This window comes from Euprymna scolopes, chromosome 18 (genome assembly GCF_053919585.1).
Source record: "Euprymna scolopes isolate OS-2025 chromosome 18, ASM5391958v1, whole genome shotgun sequence".
NCBI classification, from domain to species: Eukaryota; Metazoa; Mollusca; class Cephalopoda; order Sepiida; family Sepiolidae; genus Euprymna; species Euprymna scolopes.
The window spans coordinates 72,024,291-72,037,171 of record NC_136499.1 but is presented as its reverse complement, the minus strand read 5'-3'; the positions used below and the strand labels follow the sequence as shown (position 1 = coordinate 72,037,171).

At 31.8% G+C, this 12,881-nt stretch overlaps 1 protein-coding gene across 2 annotated transcripts in view; it reads right to left on the bottom strand.

Moving 5' to 3' along the window:
• The window catches only part of LOC145297660 (mitochondrial intermediate peptidase-like), a 96,759-nt gene that overhangs the window by 14,484 nt on the left and 69,394 nt on the right, over positions 1 to 12,881 (bottom strand). For both annotated transcript variants that reach the window (XM_080143829.1, XM_080143828.1), the window contains exons 13-15: positions 10,537 to 10,614; positions 5,650 to 5,854; positions 1,882 to 1,952 (exon numbers count right to left, since the gene is read on the bottom strand). In XM_080143829.1, the coding sequence (XP_079999955.1) occupies positions 1,882 to 1,952; positions 5,650 to 5,854; positions 10,537 to 10,614 (354 nt within the window). The remainder of the gene's footprint in view (positions 1 to 1,881; positions 1,953 to 5,649; positions 5,855 to 10,536; positions 10,615 to 12,881) is intronic.

Below are 12,881 nucleotides of genomic sequence, written 5' to 3'. Positions count from 1 at the left end.
AATTTAGCTTAGTAGTACTCTGGAGGCATCTTTAATTATATTTAGTGCTTTTAGTAGCGTTCTACAAGCGTTCTGTTTATTTATTTTTTTCACTGATCACTTAAATAATTTCGCTTCTAGAAGGGTGAGGGTGGATTAGAAGATTGTTTTTAGTAGTGCTCTTGAGGTCTGCTTACAGAAGTGCTCAATATCTTGGATAGAGCAAGTAGTATCCCCAAAGTGAATTTTTTCTCACTCACAAATGAAGGGATTTTTCTTCTTGAAGGGGACTGGGGGAGTGTTCACATACATTTCTGATCGTATGTGTGTTACCACCTTTCACACGCATTTATGTTTGTACTAATTTGCATATTTCTTTAACAAAGAATTTTTATTAATTCATTGTTTGTTTTTTTTTGTTTTTTTATTGGATGATTAGTTTCATTTCACTGTAACAAAGTTTTTTTGTGCATATTTTCTACATTGTGCATAATTTCATAGCATTCGGAGCTGCATTTAGAATAAATTTATCTCAGAAGGGTCTTTTCCAAGCTATTTCATCAATTTTGGATCTATATACTTAAAATTTGATATACAAGGTATTTGGACCTGCATTGTGATTGCATTCGTTATATTTTTAACTTTTGAAATCACTACTATATAATGAGTACAATATAATTAATAGGAATTGGCTTTATAATAATAAGTATGAAATCTGCATGAATAAAAATATCATATTTTAGTGTATTTTATGACCGGGTAATGCGCTAGTCATAAAATAAAAACTGAAAGCATTTCAAGAAACAGTATTCTAAAACAGAGACATTTCTTTCTTTTATATATATATATATATATATATATATATATATATATATATATATATAAATGTCTGTTTTCGAAATATTGTTTCTTGAAATGCTTTCAGTTTTTATGACTAGCATGTTACCCAGTCATAAAATACAGTAAATGTGAAAAAAAAAAAACAAAAAACAAAGAGTTTAATTTGAAAATAAGACATTTTCTTAATTATGGAATCTATAATTTCACAATTTTCTCTTTTCTTTTATATCTTCTACACATGGGTAAAAGTAGCAACTTATGTTCAATGAATCATATACAACAAATCATTTCAGATATGTATTTTGTGTCGTATTACATAATTGTTGATAGGCGATAAAAAAAAAAAGAAAAAAAAAAGAAGTTATTTGGATTGATGCTAAAACCAGGACTGCAATGTTGAAAGATATAAGGTCCGATTTAATCTCACTGCAAAGATGCCAGACTTGGACTCAGACGACTCCAAAATATACGACTTTGACTCCTCAATTTAAAGAATTTCAATCTTCAGAATTAATTATTCAAAGATTAAAAACATTCTGACTCCAATTCATAACATTCTAATTAGTCCAACACTGACCTCCCATTTCAAAACCTCTGATTCTGATTTGCAATCTTGTTTCCCACAAAAACGTCGTTTTAGCAACATATAAATATTTTTCATTTAAATAATTCATTCATAATTGTAAAAAAAGTAAACACTAAACAATCAGAATCAAGATTGGAACTATTTCAGCAGTTTTAGACTGTAGAAGATTTGCCATTTGTTAAAAATGGTTTCACAAATACTTAATTGCAATAAATTAACCCCTTCTCAAATAGATGGTCAAGCCTGGGATTGTGGACCTTTTAGAGCTGAATAGGATTATACCTCAGTTTGACAGCAACAAAATCACTATCGGACTAATGGTCAAGAATGTACCTTTGCCTGGTATGAACACAGAGTTGCATTTTGATATGTTACCCAGATATACAAAATGGAAAATGATTCCAAACAAAAAAGGTAGTCAAAGAGCAGAAAAGAAAAGCAAAAACGAAAACGAGAAAAGAAAAGAAAAAACTGACCCTTGGATCTGAAGCAAAATATTCCATAAGAACAGAAGGAACTTCTGCAAAGTCTGTAGAACATCTGGTCCCTGGCGAGAAAAAAAATAAATAAATAAATAAAAAATAAAAAAATAAAAATAAATAAATTAAAAAATACATAAATTAAAAATAAATAAATAAATAAAAATAGAACAATTTTTTTTTTTAAATTGTATGATACATATTTTACTCTTTGTTTAAGGCATTCCTTTTTTCAGACTTTTGTAAAGTGTAATTACACACAATTATCTTACAGTTTTTTTTTTTGTTTTTTTTTTTTGTCAGATTAGCATCAAGTAATAATGATATCAGTAGCAATAGGAGGATGATCAGGGTTTACAGAGTCAGAAGGTATAAGGTCTAACGACAACTCCGACTTCAAAAGATTCAAGCATTCTTCCAAGATTCAGACTATTGATTAATAATAATTTGAATCTTGGAAGAATGCTTCATAGCAATGTTTCCTGATTTTGAGAGAAGGATAAAGAAAAGAGGTAAAATAAATGCAGGTACCCAGAACATTACAAGAGAGATATAAGTAAATTATATGAAAAACAGGATATAAGCAAAGAAGAAAAAAGGCAGAAAACCTATCCTATTAAAAGTTTGTGTGCAACTTAAAAACCATAAAGAGTCACTTTTTTAACGATTGAACAAGCGCAGCATATAATTTTACAATGTAATTAAGTTTACTCAAATTTACCTCATTTTTTGTAACAACATTTCAACACATGAAATAAAAATAACTCATTGAGTTTAATCAATGTAAACATATTTAACTTAAATAATTCAGACTGTTTATGAATTTTAAACGTTTCAAAACGAAAACAAAACAAAGGGTTAATTGCTATTTTGAAACAAACGGAAGATTACGCAGATTCACTTTAAGCAAAATCAAAGAAAATAAGGATTGTAAATGACAAATAGAAAGGTAAAAAAATTCAGCAAAATTTGTGATGCAATATATTACATAAATACAACAGTGGATCATATGGATGGGTTTTATTGTTAGAAAAACATACAAGTTATCAAGTTATTTTATTTACCTCCACGACAAGTGTGGGTTTGATGAAAATGTTTCTGTGGAACAGACTGAACATGAACTTGCAACACTCAAGTTTTCAGTTCACATCATTAATCACTTAGGTTTGGTTATTATTAACATAATTATTAATTTTTGTTCTTGCAGTGACAGCTGGCTGCCGCTGCCCACACTATCTACCCCACCTTGACACCATGCATGATATGGTCGATTAGAAGCAATCAATCAAGGCGCCATCGTGTTGTCTCAGGGAAACTGAGGAGAAATGTGCACATGACGTGTTCTCTCAAGCACCTTGTCAGTCCAATACAGCATAATTCACGTTGAAACATCGATTCCCGTTAGATCATCGAAGTTAAGCAACATTGGACTAGGTCAGTACTAAAATGGATGACCATTTGAGAATTCCAGGTGTTGTATGTGCTCTCTGCTTATCTCGACATTGTTTCCAGTCATCCTCGACTTTTTCCTTGCCACTGGACTCAAGCAGTGCCGACTAAAGGGAGATATGGTTGGAAGATTGTGCAACCCTTGCCTCACAATTACATGTGCAACCACTCTTACAAGACTGAATGGAGATATTTTATTATCTATATATATAAATTTGTATTTCTGTCTGTTTGTTCACAATTTGATTAATATATACAAAAGGATCATTACTTAATTCATTTATTTATATATATATATATATATATATGTGATTCTTGCAAAATATATGATTAAGAGGTAACCTTATTTTTAAGGAAAATCGATTTTACTAAATAGTTTTATGTTGGTTATAGTTTCTAACGAGAGAATTGTTTTAAGTGTTCTTTTTAAGATTGTTATTTAATCAACTTTAAATAACAATTATATTGATAATATATTTAATTTATTTGAAATTATTATTTCCGATATCAATTTTTTAGAAACAGGTCTAAAGTTATTTCCCCTGGAAACTTCAAAACACAAAAAAAAAAGCTCTTTACAAAATAAAATTATTTGGTAATCTCAGTAAGTTTCTAACGTGAAAAATAATTCTGTGTAGACAGAAAAATGTTTTGTATTTTTTTTTTTTTTCAATATTCAAACAAAAAAAAAAACACTTACGAATAAACTGAAAGGATTTCATTTGTTTTTTTTTTATTCTTGAAACTATTATACAGAATCTTTAACCATTCTGGGAATTGAAACTTAAGCCACACTTTTAGAAACAAAAAAGCCTAAAAAAAAACAAAAAAAAAAAAAACAAATCGAAAATTTCCTTTATTTACAAAAAAAAAAAAAAAAAAAACGCCAGTGGAAAAAGTGGTTTTAGAAATACAAAATTTTTTTTAAAAAGACAAGCCAGTGAAAGGAATTCCATTTTGTTTTTAAACTTTTCGCAAGTCACTCACGTGTTAATGTTTATAAACATCATTTTTTCAGGGTCATAAGTCATCGTGGTACAGTTGGCAAAATCATTTATAAATTATCTTTTTCACTTCTTTTGTGTTTCAGGTTTGAGTTTGTCTACGCAGTTAAATTTTTTTTGCGGTTGCTCAGGCACTCGCTGCTATTTGGATTGAAACAAAAGTTGTTTTGATTTTTTATTATTATTTGGGGGGGGGGGGCTCCTGCGCACGGGTAACAAAACGTGCTTGAGATCTGGAGAATAGTTTCTCTTTGTATTCCTTTTACCGAAATATCTGGTGGAAAGAGTATCAGGTACTTTTTCTTTTTTAAGCGATAACATTTACATATTTTTTATTCATTGTTTTATTTTTCAAATTGTTGTGGGGTATTGAAATTGTTATATTAAATTGTTGTGGGGTATCGATGTTGCCCACAATAGAAAATGATTAATATCCTTAGTATAGCAGGTGTGTTTCAAACGGAACTTCATGCTGACCGGGCAACGCCAGGTACCCATGCTGGTTATTAATAAACTAAATGTTATTAGATTTAATAAGGATCCATTTAATTATTATATTTAATTTAAAGATAGTATACTTATCAAATTGTATTCTTTCCTTTCATTTTCTTTGGAAGCTGTGCTATCTTTATCTTGTAACCATTTTACTTGAATTGGAAATTTGTTTTAAAATTGTATAGTTTTTACTCACTGGTAACCTCAACATGAATGAATGAGGATCTGTCCTGAATGTCATATTACCATTTTTATTAATATTTTTTTTATAACTTCCATAATTTTCAACAAAATCAAGTCAACCGTTCACTTTGTTATTTATGGGAGAAAGAAGAGTAGAGAATCTTGCTATAAGACAGACATCATATTTACGAAACTAATACTAAAATTGGTTTCCTAGTAAAATGTTATCTTCAATTGTATTTCCTGACAGCAGAGAAAGAATTATACATATGGTGGCCCCAGGATAGGTTTTTTTCAGATTACGATATGGAATATGATCTATTTTCCAACCCCTGGTTATGGTATTTGCCCCGCCTTACGGTGTTATTTGTATAATATCATTTAATTATATACATATGTATTATATACTATACTGTATTTTGTTACTAATTTATAATATGTACTGTATAAAATTTTGCTTAGGCCTCGCCATATGGCGATTTCATCTCACAATCCCAACCATAGAACAGATTAATGCCATATCCTGGGGTTCTAATGTAGTTATATAATAGAGTCACATTTTTATCATAGTCTTCCCTTGTGACCATGTAGAAGCAGATGTGTATAAATGGGAGAGTGAAGGGCAACAACTGACCTGTAACATGTTGATATTTTGTTCTACCTAACATGGAGTGCATTGCATGTCCAAACTCATGGAAAAGGTTTTCCATCATGCCAGGCGTCAGGAGTGATGGAACACTTGTTTGGGGAATGGGAAAGTTGAGTTGAAGCACGACAATGGGGAGTTGATAGCTGCCATCTTCACGCTGCCTTCCACCTTGAATTGTAAAATGGCAGTCCTATGAAAAGAAGACAAATAAATGATTAAGCAAGAATCTTTGCTCATTTACCTTCTCTCCAAGACATTAGATTCATGGTCAGGTGGGATTTGAAAAGCCAACACACTAGGTTAAACACATTCTGGTCTTTAGAAAATGCCTGAGCAGGCCTGCCAGCATTCCCCGGTAGGGGTGCTTCAAGCAGTTAGTTTGAAACCAATCAGTTTTCAGAGATAAAGTAAAGCCTAAAAGGGTAAATGTTCTAGAACTGAACCATACCTCAGCCAAATTGCAATAAAGTTACTGTCAGACTGATTGCCAAAGATGCATCTCTGATTGGTACAAACATCCAATAAAAAGCAATAATAATCAAAGAAAATAAAAAAACAATAATCAAAGAAAGAAAATAAAAAAACAATAATCAAAGAAAGAAAATAAAAAAACAATAATCAAAGAAAGAAAATAAAAAAACAATAATCAAAGAAAGAAAATAAAAAAACAATAATCAAAGAAAGAAAATAAAAAAACAATAATCAAAGAAAGAAAATAAAAAAACAATAATCAAAGAAAGAAAATAAAAAAACAATAATCAAAGAAAGAAAATAAAAAAACAATAATCAAAGAAAGAAAATAAAAAAACAATAATCAAAGAAAGAAAATAAAAAACAATAATCAAAGAAAGAAAATAAAAAAACAATAATCATTAAATGCGCAGGAAAAGTCCCTTCTGATTAATGTTTACCAGTTTTAAGATAAGCAAATGAACTTGATTGTTTTTCAGAATAACAGAATATTTTTTATCTGGTAACCATTAAATCAGAAGGGACTTTTTCATGGCATATATGTGAAGCAGAATGATTCACACAAGTCAGAATTTTTTAATAAGAGATTTGTTCATTTTTTTTCATACAATAATTTTTCCAACTTTTTTTTTTCTTTTTAAAATAAAATGCAACTTTGAGGAAATAAAATTTTAGTAAGTGTTACCTTTAACTATAACACAACACCGAGAACTGTAGTTTGTTTTTTTATAGGTTTCTGATCGTTAAAAACGAATATGACATTTAAATCCACTTATTTATAGTCTTGCTGATATAAGACATGGTCCTTTTCTTATATAACCAGTCTGGGTGCCCGGCATTGCCTGGGTGTTTGGAGGTGCGTGATGTTGAACAAAAAAAAAAGTTGTAGTAGGTAGGCAGGCTTGAACCTGTACCGCGAAGGAGGAAAAGAAAGTGAAAAAAAAAAAAAAAAAACCTAACGTCTTTACTGTTGAACCCATCGCCAAACCGGAGGTGATGTAGGTTTAAATTAAGGGTAAACAATCGAAAAGAAAGGATGATTCTGTGTAGAAAAGTGCCAAGTTGAGGGTGAAGGAATTAATGTTTTTGGCCAATTTTTCGATATTTGTCGTCCGAAGGGCTGAACTTCTGAATGATACCAATCTCGTGAAAATCTGTCATCTCTGTCAAAAGTTTTAGGCAGACATACATACATACATACATACAACCATAGGTTATGATCCTACATTAGTGACCATGTTGTTTGGCTTATTGGCCAAACTAACATGGCCACCATAACATTATTATATAAGAAAAATACAATATCTTTATATCAGCAAAACTATAAATTTGTGGTGGATTTAAATGTCATATTTGTTCTTAACGCACCCGAAAACCTATAAAGGACCCAACTAAAGTTCTCGGTGTTGTGTAGTAGTTAAAGGTAACATTTACCAATTTTTTTTCTACCAACTACTTTATTTAATGTAACAACATTTTTATAACATTAATAACAGTTGACTCTGAACAGTGCAGAGCTGTGTTTAGAGTTGTTCCATTGCTTTGGGCGCATACAGGTGCAAGAAGAAGTTAAGAATTGCACAGCATTATTCTGGATGAGTATAAAATTTTCAACAAAGTTTATTAGTCTTGTGGAATTCAGGAAAAAATATGGTTGCTGGTGTCAGGGAATGTCACTATCATGCTTCATACATACATTGGAACTCTCAATAAATGATTCATCATTTTTCAAATAGGCTGTTAAAACAATCATTACAACTAACTGAAATATAGTCTCACTTTAATCACTCTCCATTAGCAATTAGTAAATTAACTCAAGTACAAAAACAAACTCATTCAAGATGTGACCACATGATGGAATTCAACATAGTATATGCTAAAAAGAAATTTAGAACAAAAAAAATCTCTTGTAATATATGCTGTTGATAATAACATTCCTACCTTAACAAATTACCAACTTGTTTAAAAATTTGTCCAGTTCCCAGTCCATTTGAAGAAATCACCAAGAAGTAAGTCACAGAACTTCAACCATATCGAGAACACCTACAATTTTAGCTTTGAGATTATTTCTTTCAAAAGCTGTCCAATCTAATTCTGATATTTCTGACTTTCATGGAATCAATGAATCAATGCAATGGAAACAAGATTTTCATCCAATCTAAATGATAAAAAATTGTGTGTCTACTTTCCTAGATCCAAGATTCAAATTTAAATTTCAAAAGAATGACATGGAAAACACTAAGAATTGAATTCTTTGTCTACTTTCTACTGATCATAATGAAGCAGAATCAACAGGATACACCTCTTCAAACTCTGTTGAGGGTCAAGAAAATCAAAGTGAAAGTAAAATTGTATCTCTTTCAAGCCTGTTTGATGAATTAGCTTTAAATAAGCCTACAGTAACAGTTCAAAATTTAGAGCAGATAGAAGCCGAGTTAAACCAGGAGACTGCAACTACAACAGAAATACAAGAATCACAATCTAATCTCAAAAGGAGTAAATCCCTTATGCTTAAGTGCACAAACGAACTTGACCATTATGTAGGTTTATAACTACTCACAAGAGGTGGTGATATATTTCAGTGGTGGAAGAAGACACTGCTGAGTAAACTGGCTTCAAAATATTTATGCACACTCTCTTCATCTGTGGAGAGTAAGAGGCTCTTTACTACAGGTGGTAATGTGTATGAACCTACGAAGAAAAGGCTGCATCCTGAGAATGGATAAACTCTAATGTTTGTATATTACAACTAAAAAGTATTAAACTTTAAATACTAAAGAGACTATGAGAGAAGAGGATGCAGGAAGCAAAAATAGAAGAAGTAGAGCAGCAGCAGGTGCAGAACCTCAGCTTATAGTTATTCCACTTAAAGAATTACTCTTTGTACTTTGTAGTTGGTTTGCAATTCCTTTTTTTTTATATCTAATTGTTTAATTATATTCATTTGCAACTTGTACTTTGTATTTTGTAATTTTATTTATAAAGGCAAAAAGCCATAATAGTAGCAATATACACATTGAAATGGCTTAACATATTTCAATAATGTCATACATAGAAAGAGCTGGATAAGCTAAAAAAGAATCTTTTTAAATTTTTTAAATCCGATTAAAATTAAAGTTATGACTTTTTGTGTCTTGCACATTTGGATATTTTTCCTCTTTAAGACCATATGCGTTTTGTCACATTTTTTACACTACTTTTTAAGTAAAAATGTTCTACCTTTGTTAAAACAAGATTAAGTAATGAAATTTACCATATAAGTGCATTTTTGAGCAAGGAATCAGAATATGCTACTGAAAATGTCCAGAAATGAATGGTTTCTAAATAATCTGCAGTAAATGTGCATAAATATGCTGCAATTCCTTAAAAATGCCATGTATCCATTAACAGAAAAGAAGTTTACATTTTTGTACAAGAAACTGAAATCGAAATCTAGAACTGATTAAAAATGAATATATTGCAATATTTCTTTCTTCTTTACAAAACCTTACCAAAAACGCTGTTTCATGATGTTCAGGTTTTTATCACTTTATTTGCTTAAAACTCAAAAGAGATATAATGTACATTATTATTTAATTCATTTCAAATATATTCATATCTGAACAAAACAGTGATATTTTGATGATTTAAAGTGCTTTGGTTTGTAAAATATGACTATTTTAGCAGAAGCCCCTTGAAATCTGTGGTTATCTAAACAGTTTTATCGTCCATGTGCATTGCTAATAATAGTGGGCAAACACTTAACAAATGTTAAGGTAATTTAGCAGTTATTATGTTAATGTGTCAAAGCTATATAGTGAGTTACTTGGCATTGATGAAATAGTTTAAATTTAATAGAAAAGAGAAAAGTAATTAATCAGCCAATTAGGCTGATTACCAGCCGATTAATCAGCACACCCCTAATATAAACTGATAAATACATAGACAAAATCAGATACAAAAATACTAACAAAAAAAACTTATATTCTACATATACATACAGATGCAGTCATACATACATCACAAGAAATACAAATACATATATTAACATACTGAACAAGGCAAGCAAAATATAAAATGCATATGCCTAAACACATAAAAAAAAAAAATTAAATACACCTATATACAAAAAGTGAAATAAATAACCCCCCCCCAAAAAAAAAACACACACTTCACACAAAATGATAAGCACTTACTAACATTATACAACACTCAAAACACAAAATGAAGAAATGTCGCTAAAAAATGAATCTGGTCATAAAACCAATAACTTTATGATGGTTCCTCATAAAAGCTTCTAACAGAGTAAGACACCCAGAACCTATGTATCAATAATATGGAAAATAAATATTTAAAACATTTGCAATCCCCAATTTTCAAATGATATATACTTTCCCGGTTAAAAAAAAAAAGGGCCATTACCTGAACTGGTTTGCCTATCCTCTCAAAAAAATCGCAATAAATGTAACCGAGGACACCTTCTGTTCCATGGACAACAGCCTGAGAGAGAAGTAAAAAAAAAAAAAAAAAAAAAAAATATATATATTTTTTACTTTTTACAATCAAAAAAATATAATCAGTAAAAATATAAATAGATAAATTTTTCTTTTTTAAATTAAGAGGAAAAGTAATATTTATATTATTTGGATTAATCAGACTACTATTCTCATCTTGAGTGTGATTTTCACAATGTTTCGGTCGATGTAACCCCCAAACCTTCTATAGGTGTATCTTGTCGAATTCAGGAATGTTTCTGCCGAACTCAGGAATTTTGATGGAATTTTCAGTAGAACTCTTTATTTTACGAGGGTAGCATGCTTTTGTTCCGTCAGCCATGACTGGATAGAGGTGCTAAGTAATCTGCAATTGTATTTTTCGGTCGCTCACACTGAGAGGATTGAACCTTCACAATTTTTTACAATTGATTTTTCCAAGTACTCAAACCACTGCGCCCAGAGTTCAACAAGATACACCTGAAGAAGGTCGGAGGTTACATCGACTGAAACATTGTAAAAATCACACTCAAGATGAGAGCAGTAGTCCAATTAATCCAAATAATACAAATAACCAATCCTCATCTAAAAAAATTCAGACACGTCAAAAGAGGGAATATGCTTCATCAGTTTGAATACATTCTTTTTTCTTCACTATCTGCTATTGACAAGTTTTGTAACCTTGTTACCATTTGAGCACAGAGTGGAGCAGGTGTATATTTTTTTTTTAACATAGGAGTCACCACTTATCAAGGCCCAGAGATTGGAGCTCAGATGAGCACTTGCCATGAATATAACGATAAAGCAGAGACAGGCTCGCAACGTCTCTTCTGTGGGAAAGAGGTTGCAGGGAAGAGAAAAGGGCATCCCCCACTAAGCTACGAAGTCTATTTTGAACTCTGCCAAGACAGGATAAGCTGCTTCTAGCAGCTCCTGTACAGATGTGACAACAATACTCCATGCTTGGACGTACCTGGCTTTTATATAGGTAGAGAATTGCATCAGGAGTGAGATATCTACTGAAATGGTAGAAGGATCCTACTATTTTTCCAGCAACCTTGGCAACGCATTAGATGTATGTGTTCCATTTCAAATCAGGAGTAAAGGTCAAGCCCAGAAGCTTGTCAAAACATGAAGCCTCCCCAAGACAAGAGCCATTCATTTCAATTGATGCCAGATGGGGATCAGAGTGGTGATGATGTAAAGATAGGAGCTTGGTTTTAGTTGCATTAAAAGTAACCAGCTACGGGTTTCCCCATTGTACCACGTGCTTAAGATCAGAGGAGAGAGAAAGTCATTTACGGGCTTTGATGTGTTGCCATAGATGGTAGTGTCGACAGCATAAATGTCAATAAATGATCTTAGGATGTTATTTGGAAGATCACTGATATAGATCAGGAAGAGAGTTGGGCCCAGGATGGACCCCTGAGAGACTCCAGCATTAATACTGTGAGCTTCTGATTTCTGCCCATCAACCACTACTCTTATGAACCTATCTGACAGAAATGATTTAATAATTGAGAAAACATTTCCAGCTATGCTGTAGCTTTTTTGTTTTTACATGGGGATCACCACTTATCAAGGCCCGTAAGCCACTCGGGGATAAGGGTTATTTTGTGTACAATAATCAATGGGATAATATCGTAGTAATAGTTGGTATTGGAGATTTGATAAAGCGTCTTACTTAAGGGGGCGATTAATCAGGAATTTGTTTATGTTGGACTTGAAGACGTTCAAGTTGTAGTCAGGTGGGAAACAGGCAAACGGAAGAGAATTCCACAGGTGTGCACTTCTCAGAAAAAAGCTATGTTCATGGAATCTATGTTTTGATTTAGGCACAGATAAAGAGTGGGGGAAATTACTGACAGTGGTTTCAGCTAGATGGGTGTTTATCATGAAGGATTGGCGAGGGGGGACCAGAGATTGGAGCTCGGACGAGCACTTGCCATGGAAATAACGATAAAACAAAGACAGTCTCGCAACGTCTCTTCTGTGGGAGAGAGGTTGCAAGGAAGAGAAGAGAGCATCCCCCACTAAGCCACGAAGTCTATTTTGTACTTTGTCAAGGCAGGATAGGCTAGATATCTTATGAAGTAAACCTTTATGCCATACCCTATCAAAGGCCTTTGATATGTCAAGAGTAATTGCCCTAGAAAGGAAGCCTCCATCAAGAGATTCACTAATTCTATGAGATATAACCATAAGCACATCTGCTGTAGATCTAGCAGAATGGAAACCATATTGCATGTCACTAAGATGATTTTTGCTGAGGTG